Source organism: Schistocerca nitens, chromosome 1 (genome assembly GCF_023898315.1).
Source record: "Schistocerca nitens isolate TAMUIC-IGC-003100 chromosome 1, iqSchNite1.1, whole genome shotgun sequence".
Taxonomy (NCBI): Eukaryota; Metazoa; Arthropoda; class Insecta; order Orthoptera; family Acrididae; genus Schistocerca; species Schistocerca nitens.
In genome coordinates, this window is record NC_064614.1 from 443,358,265 (window position 1) to 443,375,876 (window position 17,612).

Sequence of the window (17,612 nt, forward strand, 5' to 3'; positions counted from 1 at the left end):
GGTGGTGGTGGTGGTGGTGGTGGTGGTGGTGGTGGTGGTGGTGGTGACCACCAGAACCTCTTTTGGTGGAACAGGTTGTTTCTTTTCCTTGGACTTTTGTTTGTACTCCCACCGCTCTTTTGGAGCTTGCTGGGAGGGCTTCCCCGAAGCAGCATCAGGTAAGGATGAAGAGCGGGAAGCCCTTCAACCTGCAGCCTGTTGCTCCTTGAGCCACTGGCTAACTTCCACTTGTGCACTGTGTGGGACCTTGGAGGGTCGAGCCCCAAGGGACCCCATACGTGGGAGAGGGGCCGAAGAAGAGGGGCACTCCTTCGACTCAGATGTGGGGACTGGCGGCCCTGACGGTCAGGAGGGCATTGCTCCCGAAGATGGTGTTGAGGGAGCAACAGTGACAGGTGGAGCCCCCTCCCTTAAGGGGGCAGGTGTGGTCCTGTGGTCCACGTATAAATATACAAAAGGTATACGTGGCGCCTTACAATACAACATGACAATGTCACAGTATACAAGTCAGCCAGGGGTGCGAGAGGTTTGGAGTTCTGGATGGTACAGAGAGAATAAATCTGCTCCTGTAACGGGCCAAGCTGGTTTTGACTGTCAGTTATCACCTGCCCTGCGGAACAGTTTCTATGAGTGGACATGATATTTAGGGAGACACACCAACAACTCGGAAGTTACTTGGTCGATTTGACACAAGTGAAAGCTGTTTGGTTTCTTGGACACTTAAGGAGTGGAAGGATGGTGGCCACCCTGTCCAAGTTAACTAACTTTCATGTATATCCTTACCTCTCCCTCTTCCCCTTCCTGCCCCCTGGTAGGTTTTATGTAATGACCACTCCTAACTAATAGCAGTCATTTGGTTAAAAACTGAGCAGTGAATTTTGGCTAACAGTAGCTCTCTATTCAGTGAGTGTTAACTGTTCAAAATTCTTGTTTTCTGCTGTGCCCCACTCGGTCCTTTAACTAACATCCTGACTGCACCTAGCTTGCCTACTCTCTCTCCATTTCATCCCTCTATGCTTCCCCAAGCAGCACTTTAGTCCTCCAACCCCACCCTGCTATCCATATTCCTCCCCAACTGAGCTGTCTCCTTGCCCCCACAACTCCTCAAACCTTTCAGTGTGCAAATATGAAACTGTATCATTATGTTCTGGATAAGCTACACCTCATTTTCATTTTAGCTTTATTGGCATCAATAAATTGTTAAGATGATGTAATGACAGTTTATTGAAGTCCATTTTCTGATGAGGCCACCAAGTTTTCAAAATGTGTGAAACTTTTTCCATTACTGAGTTAGGTGAATACATTATGTGAATGAAATCATACCAATGACTTTTCATCTACATAGAAATGATCATACCTCTGGTGTAGAGAAACAACTGAAAAATTTGAAAACAAATAAATCACCAGGTCTGGATGGCATCCCAGTTCAATTTTACAAAGAATACTCTATGGCCTCTTACCTAGCTTGCATTTATCGTTATTATCTTGCACATCACAAAGTGCCAGGCGACTCAAAAGAATCACAGGTGACTCCAGTATATAAGAAAGGTAGAAGAATGGATCCGCAAAATTACAGCCCAATATCCCTAACTTCTGTTTGTTGCAGAATCCTTGAATATATTATCAGTTCGAATATAATGAACTCTCTTGAGACTAATAAGCTTAGGTACATGAATTAGCATGGTTTTAGAAAGCATCACTCATGCAAAACTCAGTTTGCCCTTTACTCACATGATATACTGAGAACTATGGATGAAGGGCAACAGGAAAATACCATATTTATAAATTTCCAGAAAGCAGTTGTCATGGTGCCCCATTGCAGGCTGTTAACAAAGGTACCAGCACATGGAATAAATTCACAGATATGTGACTGGCTCTAAGACTTCTTACATAATAGAATCTTAGTATTTTGTCATTGATACCGATTGTTCACCAGTAATAAAGGTATTGTCACGAGTGCCCCTGGAAAGTGTGATAGGACCATTGTTGTTCTCTATAAACATAAAATGATTTGGCAGACAGGGTGGGCAGCAAGCTGTGGTTGCATGCTGATGATGCTGTGGCATACGGTAACGTGTCGAAGTTGAGTGACTATAGGAGGATACAGAACGACTTGGACAAAATTTACACATGGTGTGATGAATGGCAGGTAGCCCTAAATGTGGAAAAATGTAAGTGAATGCGGATGAGTAAGAAGAACAAACCTGTAACGTTCAGATTCAGTATTACTAGTGTCATGCTTAACACAGTCAAATCGTTTAACTATGTGGGTGTAACACTGCAAAGAGATACGAGGTGGAATGAGCATGTGAAGACCGTGGTAGGGATGCAAGTGGTCGACTTCGGTTTATTGGGAGAATTTTAGGAAAGAGTGGTTGACTTGTAAAAGAGACCACAGATAGGATGCTGGTGCAACCTATTCTTGAGTACTATTCGAGTGTTTGGGATCCATAAGAGATGAGACTGAAGGAAGACATTGAAGCAATTCAGAGGTGGGCGGCTAGATTTGTTACCGGTAGATTCAAACAACACGTAAGTGTTATGGAAACGCTTCCAATACTGAAATGGGAATCCCTGGAGAGTGAAGGTGACATTCTTTTCAAGAAACACTACTAAGCAAATTTAGAGAACCGGCATCTGAAGCTGACTGCCGAACAATTCTCCTGCCGCCAAATTACATTGCGCCGAAGGACCACGAAGATAAGATACAACAAATTAGGGCTCTTATGGAGGTGTGCAGACAGTCTATTTTCCCTCGCTCTATTTGCAGGTGGAACAGGAGGGGAAATTACAAGTAACAGTACAGGGTACACTCTGCCATGCACCGTGTGGTGGCTTGTGGAGCAGTATGTCATACTTTTTCCATGATGCTCCACGTATGATTGATAGCTTTCTGCCTGTCTTCAGAGAAAACATCTTTAACGGCTTATTTTGCAACTACTTTGATTGCAGACACAGTAAATTTGTTATTACTCTTGGCAACGTAAATTTTAATTTCTTTCCTTATCAGCTCTACTACGTTCAAATCGCAATGGAGATGTAATTGTTTAATAATTGTATGCCAATGTTTTTGCCACTGTGGTGATTCTGTAAATGGAGAACTGGGGTTTATGGAGAAATACAGTCAATTATTTCCTTCTTTCACTTTGCCATGTTAGGTGTCTTTTCATCATCCAGGTGGTTGGAAACTTTATCAACATCTGACAATAATTTCCCCATATTTGTAATTAGTGACTCTATAAAACTCTTGCTAAATGTAACATGGTTTCATGATAATCTTCTTTAACATTTGATTTAAAAAGCAAAATAATGTTTGGGAGCAAACCTGAAATCTGCCCTCCCTTGTCATAAGACACTTTCATTGTTCCTTTAGTTGTGTCACCTGTCCAGGCCTGCTTGACATGAGGACATCACACACATCCATGCCCTAGGCAGGATTCAAACCCGTGACCGTAGCGGTCTCGCAGTTCCAGACTGAAGCGCCTAAAACCGCTCAGCCACACCGTTCGGCTGTATGTCATACAAAGAGTTTCCACCTGTGCAGTTCACAAAAGCTATTGTTGATGACAAGAAGCCACATGGCATAGGCTGTGAAGGAGTCATGAAAGTTTTGGCTGGCAGGTACACTATGTGATCAGAAGTATCTGGACACCCCCAAAAACATACGTTTTTCATATCAGGCACATTGTGCTGCCACCTACTGTCAGGCACTCCATATCAGCAACCTCAGTAGTCATTAGACATAGTGAGAGGGCAGAATAGGGTGCTCCATGGAACTCACAGACTTCGAACGTGGTCAGGTGATTGGCTGTCACTTGTGTCATACATCTGTACGCGAGATTTCCACACTCCTACACATCCCTAGGTCCACTGTTTCAGATCGGATAGTGGAGTGAAAACGTGAAGGGACATATACAGCACAAAAGCGTACAGGCCGACCTCGTCTGTTGACTGACAAGAGACCGCTGACAGTTGAAGAGGGTCGTAATGTGTAATAGGCAGACATCTATCCAGACCATGACACAGGAATTCCAAACTGCATCAGGATCCACTGAAAGTACTATGAGAGTTAGGCGAGAAGTGAGAAAACTTGGATTTAATGGTTGAGCAGTTGCGCATAAGCCACACATCACGCCCGTAAATGCCAAACGATGCCTCGCTTTATGTAAAGAGCGTAAACATTGGACGACTGAACAGTGGAAAAACATACGGAGTGACGAATCACGGTAACATTGCAGCAATCCGATGGCAGGGTGCAGGTATGGCGTATGCCCTGTGAACTTCATCCACCAGCATGTGCAGTAACAGTGTGTATTATGGTGCGGTCGTGTTTTTCATGGAGGGGGCTTGCACTCTTGTTGTTTTGCATGGCACTATCACAGCACAGTCCTACATTGATTTTTTAAGCACCGTCTTGCTTCCCACTGTTGAAGAGCAATTCGGGGACGGCAATTGCATCTTTCAACACGATCGACCACCTGTTCATAATACACGGCCTGTGGTGGAGTGGTTACACGACAGTAAAATCCCTGTAGTGGACTGACCTGCATAGAGTCCTGACCTGAATGCTATAGAATGCCTCTGGGATATTTTGGAACACCGACTTCATGCCAGGCCTCACCGACTGACGTCGATACCTCTCCTCAGTGCAGCACTCTGTGAAGAATGTGCTGCCATTCCCCAAGGAACCTCGCAGCACCTGACTGAATGTATGCCTGCAAGAGTGAAAGCTGTCATCAAGGCTAAGGGTGGGTCACCACCATATTGAATTCCATCATTACCAATGAAGGGCACCACAAACTTGTATATCATATTCAGCCAGGTGCCCAGACACTTTTGATCACATAGTGTATGTGCAGCAATCAGATGGTCCAGCTATCTCCTGGCCACCTTTTGGCAGTGGACATTCATGTGGACAGACAGCTGTTGGTACACACGTGGAATGCGGCACAGTGTTTGTAGCTAAGTTTGTAGACCACACGACTGCTGTCAAATTTGGTCCCGCCTTGATGGCATAGGAGATGCCAGTGACTGACTGGCGTAGGTGGTTGTGGGAGGACGTATGGGACAGGTCTTGGATCTGGGTCTATTGCAGTGATGTTAGCCATGAGGTAAGTGGTTGGTGGCAGGGACAGAGTAGGGAAGGACAAGGTTTGGTAGATGGTGTACATCACTGTCAGAGGGTTGGGGAGGATAGTGGGGAGGATATCTGTCATTTCAGGATAGGATGATAGATGAACCCCTAGTGGAGAATGTAATTCAGTTGCTCCAGTCCTAGTTGGTAATGAATAACGAGAGGAGTGCTCATTTCTGGTGGTGGTGGTGGTGGTGGTTAGTGTTTAACGTCCCGTCGACAACGAGGTCATTAGAGACGGAGCGCAAGCTCGGGTTAGGGAAGGATTGGGAAGGAAATCGGCCGTGCCCTTTTAAAGTAACCATCCCGGCATTTGCCTGAAACGATTTAGGGAAATCACGGAAAACCTAAATTAGGATGGCCGGAGACGGGATTGAACCGTCGTCCTCCCGAATGCGAGTCCAGTGTGCTAACCACTGCGCCACCTCGCTCGGTGCTCATTTCTGGCTGGACTGTGGGTATGTAGTGAATGGTAGGTGACTGGTGAGACAAGGCATGGCAGATCTGTTTCTGGACAAGGTTGAGAGGATAATTTCAGTTTGTGGAGGCCTCAGTCAGACCCTTGGCGTATTTGGATAGTGAATGCTGATCACTACAGATGTGATGACCACAGTTGCCTATGCTGTATGAAAAGAACTTCTCTGGTGTGGAATGGGTGGCAACTGTCTAAATGAAGGTATTGTTGGTGATTGCTAGGCTTGATGACGACAGAGATATCAATGAAGCTATCCTTGGGATGGAGGTCAACATCACGCAAGGTTGCTTTCTGGGCTGAGGACGACCAGGTGAAACAAATGGGTAAAAGGTATTGTGATTCTGGAGGAATGCAAAGTCCAGGTCATGAAAATGTCATCAGTGAATCTGAACCAGGGGAGATGTCTGGGTTTATGGGTGCTTAGGAAGGATTCCTCTAGTTGGCTCATGAATAGGTTAGCATAGGATGGTACCCAGTGAGTGCCCATTGCTTAATCATAGACTTGTTTGTAGGTGATGCCTTCAAAGGGGAAGTAATTACAGGTGAGGATATAGATGGGTCATGGTGACCAGGAAGGTGGTTGTAGATGTGGAGTCAGTCAAGTGTTGGGAAAGATAGCAGCAAGGCCAAAATCATTGGGGATATTAGTGTACAGGGAAGTGGCACTGACAGTGATGGACAGGGCACGGAGTGGTGAAGGATCAGCAACTATGGAGAGTCAGGGGAGTAAACGGTTGGTGTTCAAATGGCTCTGAGCACTATGGGACTTAACTGCTGAGGTCATCAGTCCCCTAGAACTTAGAACTACTTAAACCTAACTAACCTAAGGACATCACACACATCCTTGCCCGAGGCAGGATTCGAACCTGCGACCACAGCGGTCACGCGGTTCCAGACTGTAGCGCCTAGAACCGCTCGGCCACTCAGGCCGGCAAACGGTTGGTGTCTTTTATAGAAGTTACAGGAAATATGCTGAAAGTGTTGGACCACAAGGACAGAAATTTTCTCTCTGTGAGGCACAGAAACCAGCTCCTTAGTAGATCGGTTTACAATCTTTAGGAAGTATGTAGGGAGCAGGACTGCAGAATGACAATCTTCACCCCTCTATCTTCCTTTTTTCTTCCCTTTTCCTTTATTTTTAGTTTGTTCTTTGTTCCAATGACAAAAAATTGTTTTGAAAGCCATTATTCCTCTTTTAGTTTCTGCCACCTCAAAGGACACTCGCATTCTGGTTGACAGAATTTAACGCCACTCTGACATGTAGCTCTGTTTGTATCACTGCATACTTGCCTTTAGTCCACCTCTGCATCTGTGTGGTCAACATGGCTGATTGCTCCAAGTCAACCTGGGTTCTTTACTGGTGCTGACAGGAATTTTTCTCAGTGGGAGGACTGGTACGGGATGCACTCGGCCTCATGAGGCCAACTGCAGAGCTATTCCAAGATCAAGAATCCTTTTGATGACTGGGAGAGTGGTGTGCTGACAACATGCCCCTATATACCGCATCGAAAGATGCCACTAGCAGACGATGACATAATGGTTGATGGTCCCTGACTGGCCTGTCTAGGGCCAGAAGTCTGAACTACTTTAATTTATACTTACATTATCTTGTCACTGCTATCAGCTCTTACACCTTTCAAATCACTTCCATCTAGGGACATACAGAACATACAAAATATCGAACGTCAATTCAGTATTTCGTTTCATTGTTGAAAAAAATTTCAGCATACAGTAATCTTATTTTAATTTTAGTAACTCAACTGGTAGCATGCACAGACAATTTCAGTACAACTGCATGTAGTTTCCCACAAGGCTTTGTCAATAACTTCGAAACACTAGAAGGGTGTATACTTCTAAACAACAACAAAAGCACTGATAAGTAAAAGAGACAAAATAGCGTTTATTTACAGTATTTGTCATACAAATATTATAAAAATTAGGTGCTGTACACAGACTCTTGTAAAACAAGCAAGGTCTATGAAGCACTCTATCACATTTTAAACTGACGTTTCCAATATCTGAGATGATACCACCTCCTGGTTTAGAATAAATGCTACTTACATATTCTGCATAGAATATCATGCAGATTTAATAAAACTGAATGGCCAGAGATATGCAATGAGGGAATGCTATGGTCTGCACATCAAAAGTAATTATTTCACAGAAATCCAAAGATTTTGAAGGATATCGACATGTTTATGACACCTATGATGCTCTTCTTTTTATTGAGACCTTCCCACGTGTCAACTGTGACAGAAAAATGCGAACCTTGTTTCCATCAGAGACTTTTTTCACCCAGACCTGTGAATACAAACATTTCATTTCCATAGAGTATCTGCAGGAAAGTCAATATAAACTACATGTAGAAGATTTATTTACAAGAAAGCAACAATGAAATAGAACACACACAAAATTTTAAGTACAGTGGAGTAGAACTGACTGTGCATATTTTTTTATTTGGTTAAAAATGTCAGACTATTTATTTGCGTATAATAATTATCACCATCAGGCCGATAGCTTGACAAACAGTGTGACATATAAATTGCCCCCCCCCCCCCTCCCCCAGTTTCATTTTCCAGTAGATGGGATGAGTCACCAAAACTTAGCTACGAAGTTTCCTTGATATCCTGTTCTCAGAATAAGGTTTTCAGTAAGTGGCAGCATGTGATGGGGTAAGTATTCCACTATATGTTCAATGCCCACATGTTAAAATCTACTACAGATTTTACAATGAACTCTTGATTTTTGACAAAATTCCTATGTCCTTTCGAATAGAACATGCTGTGGTCTGCTGTGAAACTTCATGAATAGAAAGATGAAAATACATTAAGAATGAAGAGAAAGACTCCCTACATTGTGCTGCTCCATCACGCTTTGCCACACAGCTTATCACGCAACACTGTGGAACTTCCACTAGGCACACAGTCGTAGCTTCAATGTTCAGCATAAACCCAATCGATATTTATGAACAGTTCCACAGCAAAGTGCAACAATAAATCATCATAACACTATTCTCCTCTTTCAAAACCTATGAACTGTTGGAGAGTCATTCTTCATCCCAACACGCTGTGTGTATTACTGTATGAGAGACTTCATAATGCTGTGCCCATCCACATTTCTTGTTCACACAGCTTACGCCACATCAGCTTTTCAAAGTCATCATGAGATCTAACTGACTCTTAGCATGAATATTTTGATCAAAGTATATTAAAGGCATCAAGTGAGGAGACACTGCCATGCCATCTGTTTACTTTATGGATCTCCAGCAGGCCTCTTTTCAATGCCAGCTGTTAGCAGATACATTCATTCTTTATTTTGTACATCAGGACTGAGAAAGTTCATTTCTGTTAGTTGGGATGACAAACAGTCTAGTAATTTTTGCTTTTCCCACCTCCAAATCTGTATCTCACCCTAGGTACAATGCATTTTGTACAGCCCAATTCTGGAAGCCAGGGGATACGCGTCAACACAAAATAGCTGACATACTACAAGGAGGCAATACTTGGTCAGCCGGCCAGTCTCTCTCTCTCTCTCTCTCTCTCTCTCACTCACTCACTCACTCACTCCCCCCTTCTCCCTCCCTCCCCCCCCCAAGTGCCCAATATTTCTGGTTCTTAATGAATTTATGAATTGTTGAAGTTCTGCCCGATTCCAAATCTAATGTGTATTTTGCTGATTCTGAGACCTGGTGTCAAATTCTTTATGTCAGAGATCTAATTTGACTATACAGCAACATGGGGAACAGTTTTCTATCACTGAGCAATTCTACCATTTTGTGTACTAGCACATCAAAAAACTCTTTTGATATCTCTACAAGTTTCTAAAATATTTTAGTTTGACATCTGAAGTGACACAATGCTTCTGACTGTTACATATCTTATTACTACAGTTGGAAGCTAATGGAATGTAATCTGTTAACACTTCAACAAATAATCCAATATTAAAAACAATAACAATTTTTCACTTCTTTCTTTTATTTCATTCTATATTTCTCCCACAAGGAGGTAGTAGTGCATAGTCAGGGTCTATGTATGGTTTATAATTTCTGGATCTAGAACATTTAGACTACGTTAAATCATGGTCCAAATAACATACGGAATTTGGTTCTGTAGACATCATCCTCCATTCTTTCTTTTTCACCTTTGCTGATTGAATATCTGTTCACAGGTCACAGAAAAGCACCCCTGGCTCCTACAGGATCACACCTAGTAACATGTCTAAAGTGCTTTGTGAGGCTTTTATCTGTTTTTAAGTGTTCTTTCACCTTGTACCAGACAGAACCTCCGCTTCTTCTAACTGTTCTTCCCATAAAGCTGTTTTTACTATGAAGAAGAAAAGGCTATGTACTCTGGACACAATCTTGTTTACTGGCGAGATCATATATCAAACTCAATTTACAACTCAGATTACAATTTAATTGTTTCACAAGAACATCTCGTCAGACGAATTCTGTTGTCAGATTATTTTCTTTTCTCCATTCTACATTCTTAGATCAGTGTTGATAAAAACCAAGGAATTTCACCAGGGAGGAGCTTCATAGTGTGCCCACAGTGCTGCAGACTCTGAGCGACTACTTGTACTGACAAACTCATCAAAAGGGTGTCTTTTCCACCGCACAATGCCACAGGAGCACTTCAAGTATAAAAATCAAACGCCAACAAACCCAGAATCATCTTAATACCTTAACTAACAGTGATAATGCTGCTTAATCTTAGCTGAATGCCAACTGTGCTCATATAGGTACAGGTGTTTCACAAAACCCCTGAAATGTTAGCCAACTTATCTTTACCCTCACAGTTTCGACCAACCTTCAGGCTGATCAGAGTGCAATTCCTGTTACTTCTGCATTCGCCTTCATCTTAATATCCTAATTTTACATGGAAACTGCTTCTACACATTGTAGTATTGGTGTGTATTTCAATTTGTCCCTAACCAGTCTTTCATTTAAGCCATAAATACCATTAAGTACTGAATGGGGAGCAGCAAAAGCGGAAAATCGATGTCTTATTTGAAGTACCCCTTACCACGTACCATTAGATGACTTGTGGAGTCTAAATGCAGGTATCGGATAGTATTAGTATGTCTTATGTGTTCATGATAAACCTCTCTTTTGTACATGTTCATATTTTCACTGTCATGTGTATTCTGTGTAGTAACTAAAGGAATACTCAGCAACTCAAACTGTTTCATGAAATGTTTCATCTTAAAACTCTTTATGGTACTCCTTTGTTTACTCAACAATGCGTAATTTACATTACTAAATACACGCGTGACTCCTGCAAAACTTTTAAGATTTTGTGATCCATACTGTTTATTATCCTGAAGCAGGAAAGTCGGCTGGCTGAAAACTTGTCACAAGGAGATCGTGGTCTCAGCAAGGTGAGATCTCAAATCTCCAAGATTGATTACTGTTATGGCTTATACAATAGAGGACGAAACATACCTGTCAGTGCATGTGCTTAAATTTTTCACTGTCAAGCTGGGCATTACAGGATTCAGGGGGAGGCGGGAGGGAGGGATCGATCACACTTAAGGAGATTTGTGGTGGAAGTCTGAGCTTTTAAAGATTAAGATTAGAAATGTCATGGGGCGGGAAACACAGTGAACAGTGAGTAACACTGTTGCTTGCAGTGAACAAGAAGTTCCCAGAAATTAAAACATTTTTTATACAAAAAGCTGCCATCCTTGAACATTTCAAAGACAGCAGATTATTTCTTGTGTTCCAACATCGCTGTAAAAAAACGTGACAACAGAATTGTTTAACAAATGGCTTTTAAGCCTAAACAGATATTACAAAAACAGAAGCAAAAACCTGTGCTTCTCAATGATTGTGGAGTTGTTGATAACACATCACTTCTAGATGATATGTAACTTCATGTTTTCCCCAGTAACACCATTCCACAATTACATCTACTTGATCAGAATTTAAAAAATTTTTATTGCTAATAAGGAGCAATGACTGTGTCAGATAGCACTGAGGATGGTCAGAGGTCCATCATAAAAATTTTGACATTGATGACCCTGGCTTATAAAACATGGAAGAATGTTACTCTGATAATGATTCGGAACAGTTTCAAGAAATGTGGATTCATCAGGGAGCACCAGAATTAACTGGAACAACAGGAGAGCACAGAAATTCCGAAAGACCTAGGACATGCTTCCTGACTTAGGAGAAGATGTGAAATTTCATACATTTTGACAATGACAATAATGTGGGAGTACGTGGTCGTCTGATGTTGAAATTTTGGCTATTCTGAGTGACAAGAACAACGACAATGACAAAGCAGAAAAATGAAAAGGAAAATCAGAACTGATTCTATCTGTGACTCAAAAAGAGGGAAAGTTGTCATAGGAAATGTTGCACATTTACAGCCTTCGAACAAAAACAGACAACTATTTATTTCTGGCTTTGATCACAATATAAAATTCCCTTCAAAAGCAGCAGTGGAGGTCACTGAAGCTTGAAAAAAGTCATCAATTTCTTTGCAAAATCATGTTTTCTTGCTTATTTTCAGAAATCTATGTGCCTTTTGTTTGATATGTTTAAATAAATTAATTACTAAATAACATAATTGGTAAAAATATCACCTTCCTTTTACTTAAATTATAATTCTTACTTTTTACTTCGCTTTGTAAAGAATACAAATGTTTCTGAAGCTAACAGCACTTTTTTAAGGGTAGACTGACAGACTTTTCCTTGATTCTACTTATTCTGCTTTGATCAGTCAAATTTTGATTAAATCAAAATCTCAATTACTCATCCGTGCACTTCAATTTATCAAGAGTTGTCTGTACCACTAAAATAATATATTACACATCAAAGTACATGAAAAGAAGAGTCAAATTAAGGGGAAAAATTACCACATCCAATCCAATGGCAGAAATTACTGCTGAAAAGCGAGAGATGTCCTTTCCCTCAACGTAAACAGGCTGTCCTCGATGATACCTGGAAGAAATACAACAGCTTCTTGAAAAACAAACTTAAAAGTAAACTCCTACCGTACACAATATATTTCATTAACTCTGCTGTCGTTACCATTTAAAACCCTAGTCTGTAACCCTCCAAGTAGGAGCAGTGTTATCAATTAGATAAATGGGATGGACGACTACCCTCTTGCACTGAACATGGACGCTGCTAACGAGATCATCATCATGGCAGAACAATTTTAGTTCATCCATTCTGCTAAAATATGCAGGACGAACATTGATAAAACCAACAAACTGCAGGAACTGATTCCTAACTGGAAATTGAGGAAAAAGGGTTCTATGAACATGTCCAGAAATGCGTCATTGCCACGATAAATGGTGCTGACAAATGACAGTTGCTCTGACCATTTAACGTGTGTTTTTTGTGTGTTGCAGATGATAAGGATAGTAATAGTTGTCATGGAGGATACACATAATCATACTTTGGTTTACACCATGTTAACAGGTCACTTATCTGTAGATTGTCCTAGGGTTCCTATCAATACCCTGAAAGAGCCTGGTCCTCCAAATCTGGTGAACGCACAGTCTGTCGCCTCCCTGCACGTTTGTCTCAAAGCTTCCATGACCACACGAAACACCCAAAAAGGACTTGAAATGTTGTGTGACACATTTGGTGTCTGCGTGGGTACTTGTTTTGATATAGTCGTGCTGCCTCTCTACCATTTCTATCTGCTTGGCCATACACAAACACCTTCTCGGTTTGTTCCCAACAGGAATACTGGACAATTCTGCTGCTTACAGTATGCTTCATCAAACACATAGCCTGCAACACAAAAGGAACAAATGACACATGGACAGAGAAACTGTCATTCATCAGTGCCATCTACTGCGGCAACAACGCATTTCCAGACCCATGTTCATATAACCTTTTTTCTCCATTTTTTGTCCGCCATCTGACTCTGCAGTTTGTTGGTTTTATTAATGTTCACCCTGTCGGTCCAGTAAAACCATATGAGCTTAGAAAAGTTAGCGGCATAACTGTCAAGCACTCCAACTTAAGTGTGACAGTTACAATTGAGTATGTTCGCGTAGTTCAGAAACCACCAATTTTGCATCCAGCAGATATAGGCTTCAGGAATTGGTTGCCTGAACAATTACATATTATCTTACATAACAGGCAGAAACAAGATATCTAATTATATAAATGTAGGCTTCCACGGCCATTGTCACAGTCAATAACACACCCTGAAGGAGGTCACTTGCAACAGTGACCCAAATGTCATTAGTTTTACATACTGACAATGCAGTCACAAACCCAGAAAAATTTTACTGACTAAGATTTCTAATGTGTGTACCTGATTAGGTCTCCAACTCTAAGCACAACAGAAATGGCACGTAACATGTTTCATGTAGATGAAACTTGTCTGCTGGGCCATTTACAGATATGATACTGTTTCTTATTTACAGTCATTGCTATTTCCTTAATGGTAAATTCTTAAGGGTAATGAACAAGCACATATGAATAAACTTTATGTTGTGATGCAATATAACTGTAAATGTAAAAGAAGAAGTTTCATTGTTGATAATAAGACTTATTTTGAAGTCAACTAAAAAGTTCACTAATATTACACACAGGACAGTACAAAACAAATAGAGAAACAATTATTTCACATTTAGTGGTTCTGTTTTGATCTTTCCAAATAATACATAATGTTCTACTAGTTCACATTTAATGGTGGCATACAGTTTAACTAGCTTCAAATGAAAACGCGAAAGGAATTCTGCAACTGTCTTCACTATCCAGTCTTACTTGTACGACATCAGCATCAAGAAAAATATGTCGACTGCCTGAATGCAATTGCCACCTACCATGAATATTTCAGTGCATTACAGACAAGAAACAAAGATGGATGACTCACTTAACTTTAAATTATGGCTCTATTGTTCATGTTTAATTTATGGCCTCCGTTATTGTTTACTGCACAGAACTGTTTACTTAATGTAATAAAATTGAAAATTTTAACACAGCACTGACAACAAAAGCTATCACTGCCCTAAATGGAAGTTCTTTCTTGACAAGTTTACATGAAGAATTCTCCCTTATTAGTAAAGTTTTTAGTATTGCAACTCAGAAATCTTTCCATCCCAGTTGTTAAATTGAGTTAACCATTTCATGGGCAATGGGAAAATACCTTCCCACACACTCTATTGTCTTCCATGGTCCAAGGGACTAAAGATTCCACGTCTTGCTGGTGCCATCATCTGTAGATTAGAATGAGAAACACATGAAAATTCCTGCCACTGCCAGCATTCGCACTGTCAGCAACTGACTGAGTATTATTTGTCTCTTGTTCTCAGTTTGGTGGCAGAAAGACGTTTTGCTGTTATTTTGTGGTTTTGTTTATCTGCAAACAGTGGCATTTGGAAGTAACCACATGGTACTTATTTGATATTTTATGTAATTTTCTTTATGTCAATACATCAAAAATATGACTTAAACATGTGGGAATTTTTGCCCCCACAGTCCAAGTTGGACACACATCTAGCACTGTTTCACACTTTTAGTGTAGACAATAAGCCCGTTTATTGAGGTGTTATTAGGCACATTCACTTATTTGAGGTATTTCATCACAGAATTACTTCACCAGACAGGAAGATGGGTGGAGTATATCTTCTCAATTCCTGAGGACGAGTCAGTTTCCACGATTGAATCAGATGATGTTTCAACAGATGAGGAAAACGATATACTGAACATCCAACCAGTGTCTCCCATTACTTTTCAACAATTGGTCCCCTCAGTAGTAGACAATGTTTCAGTCCAAGAAGTGTGTTCGGTAGATGCAGGTTCTTCCACAGAGTTGACAAAAGTTCCACTCTGAGTGATAGTGGTCAGAGTCCTGAAATGACTGGGATGAAACACTGCCAAAAAAAGCATTATCTAAAACGAATAGTCCATATGAGTACTTTCTTGATATCTTCAGTGAAAGTATCATTCAGAATATTGTTGAAAAAACGAACTTATATGCATCCGCAGAGCACCAAAATCTTCAAATGAACTCAAACACCTGTAGCAACAAAGAACTGGGTGGGCACAGCAAAATCTGAAATAAAAGCATTTATTGGGTTGCTCATCATTATGGGCAGCTACAAACAGATAAACTTATCAAATTACTGGAGTCCAGATCCTCTTTTGCATGTTGAATCAGTATCAAAAGTGATCGCTCTACAAAGGTTCAAAGCAGTTTTAGAAAATCTTCAACTCAACAATAATTCAAAGGCTGTGGGGAAGGGTGCTCCTGGATTCGATAAATTATAAAGTGAGGCCGCAAACTGATGTCCTAAATAGTAATTTCTTAGAAGCATATACTCATTCTGGCAGATTATCCATTGATGACGCTATGATACCTACCAAAGGAAAACTGAGCATAAAACAATATATGCCCATGAAGACTATAAAAAGAGGGTACAAGGTCTGATATCTGGCTGATGCTAAGAGGTTCCATCTCTATTGTGAAACAGGAGAAGATAATAATGCCAAAGTTCCTCTTGGTGAAATGGTTATACTTGCATTGTGTCCAACTTTGAAAAATAGTAAATGTATTGTTGCATTTGACAGTTATTTCATTGCGTGCAACCTAATGAAAACACTTTTGGATAATTGAGTATATTCTGCAGGCAGTGTCTACGTCAACAGCAAAGTTCTTCCGGAAATGATGAAAAAATGACAAACGTTCACAAGGTGAGTTCAAGGCACAGATCAAAGATTCAGTCGTTGCAATAAAGTGGCAAGGAAAAAAAAACAGTTGTGTCTACAGGAACATCTCCCAAGGATGGAATATTTATTTCCACAAAAGAAAGAGATGGTTTCATGTGTAACATAGCTCATCCAAATGCTGTGAGTCTGTACAACAGTGTAAAGGGCAGTGTGAATCTCTTCGATCAGAAGTGAGAACCATGTGAGGTTGAGACAGGGATCTCTAAAATGGTGGTGCACAATTTTTTGTTTTCTAGTTGATTCTGCCATTGTAAATGCATTTATACTGTACACAGCAGTCACAGAAAATGGAGAGCAGCTAACACTCTGTTTACAGTTAGCAAAGAGAATTACTGTCAGGGTTCTCACCATGGAAACGACGTGGGTGTCCTCCTGTATTCATTTCAAAAAAAGCAGACAGCATTGGTGTTTCTGATGAACTCATACTTTAAAATGTGGGTGAAAATCAGCCGAAGAAAACTGAAGTATAGGCATTGTTGTATGGGCAGTACAAGAAAATAAGAAGAAAGGACAAAATAATATGCTCCAATTCCAATGTTGCTTTGTGTGTATATCCGTGTTTCACACTGTTCCATAACATCTGGGAATTAAATTTTCATTAATATTTTGTAAATAAAAGGTAATCTAGCAATCTTGTATTTTTATTTTGTTTTGCAGTGTCAATTTTTATAATAAAAAATCCTAAAAAATTTTATAGTAGCATCTCAGGGTCCATGGAAAGCAATCTTCTTACACAAATTTTCAAAAAATTGTTGCCTTAACATTTTTGTTTTGCCATGGTGTGACAAGTGATTCATAGCAAGTCATTGAACCACCAACTGACACCTGTAACCAGCTTAGAAAAAAGTGCCCACGAAAAGGTTAGGTCGATGTTGCTTTTAACTGCTGTATACAAAAAAACAAACAATTGGAAGACAGAAAAAAAGTTTTCTGATAAATAAAAATGAAAATGATAAATACAAATGAAAACTGTAGAAAAAGTAATTTTTAAACCAGTCTCTGGACTGAAGACATTAACCACACTATAGCTGATCATTTATTTGAACCACAGTTGTGATTTAATACAGATTACTGGTTTTGGGTGTTATCAGCTGTTTTCAAATCTTCTCACTTAGTTACAAAGTAACTTGTCCTCTTCTGTCACTGGGTATGATTGCTTCATCATTCAAAGACAGGCTGGGGAGAAGGGGGTGGGGGGGGAGGATCTAGGACACATAGAAACCTTTCTGGATGTCTATCCACATCATTTTAATGATGGGACAGCATTTTGACCATTTATGCCACAGCGACAAAGTTGCAGG

At 40.5% G+C, this 17,612-nt stretch overlaps 1 protein-coding gene and 1 non-coding gene across 3 annotated transcripts in view; both read right to left on the reverse strand.

The window, feature by feature from the left end:
* Window positions 1–6,454: 6,454 nt before the first annotated feature.
* On the reverse strand, window positions 6,455–6,538 carry Trnas-gga (transfer RNA serine (anticodon GGA)). Its single transcript is given in 2 exon segments — window positions 6,455–6,489; window positions 6,499–6,538. It is a non-coding gene; the product is annotated as a tRNA-Ser (tRNA).
* Window positions 6,539–7,489: 951 nt separating this feature from the next.
* Window positions 7,490–17,612, reverse strand: part of LOC126251508 (sin3 histone deacetylase corepressor complex component SDS3) — a 119,364-nt gene continuing 109,241 nt past the window's right edge. For both annotated transcript variants that reach the window (XR_007545751.1, XM_049951986.1), the window contains 2 exons: window positions 12,471–12,555; window positions 7,490–7,910 (listed from right to left, as the gene is read on the reverse strand). Coding sequence is in view for 1 of the 2 variants with exons in the window: in XM_049951986.1 (XP_049807943.1) it covers window positions 7,815–7,910; window positions 12,471–12,555 (181 nt within the window). In the remaining variant the exon portion in view is untranslated. The remainder of the gene's footprint in view (window positions 7,911–12,470; window positions 12,556–17,612) is intronic.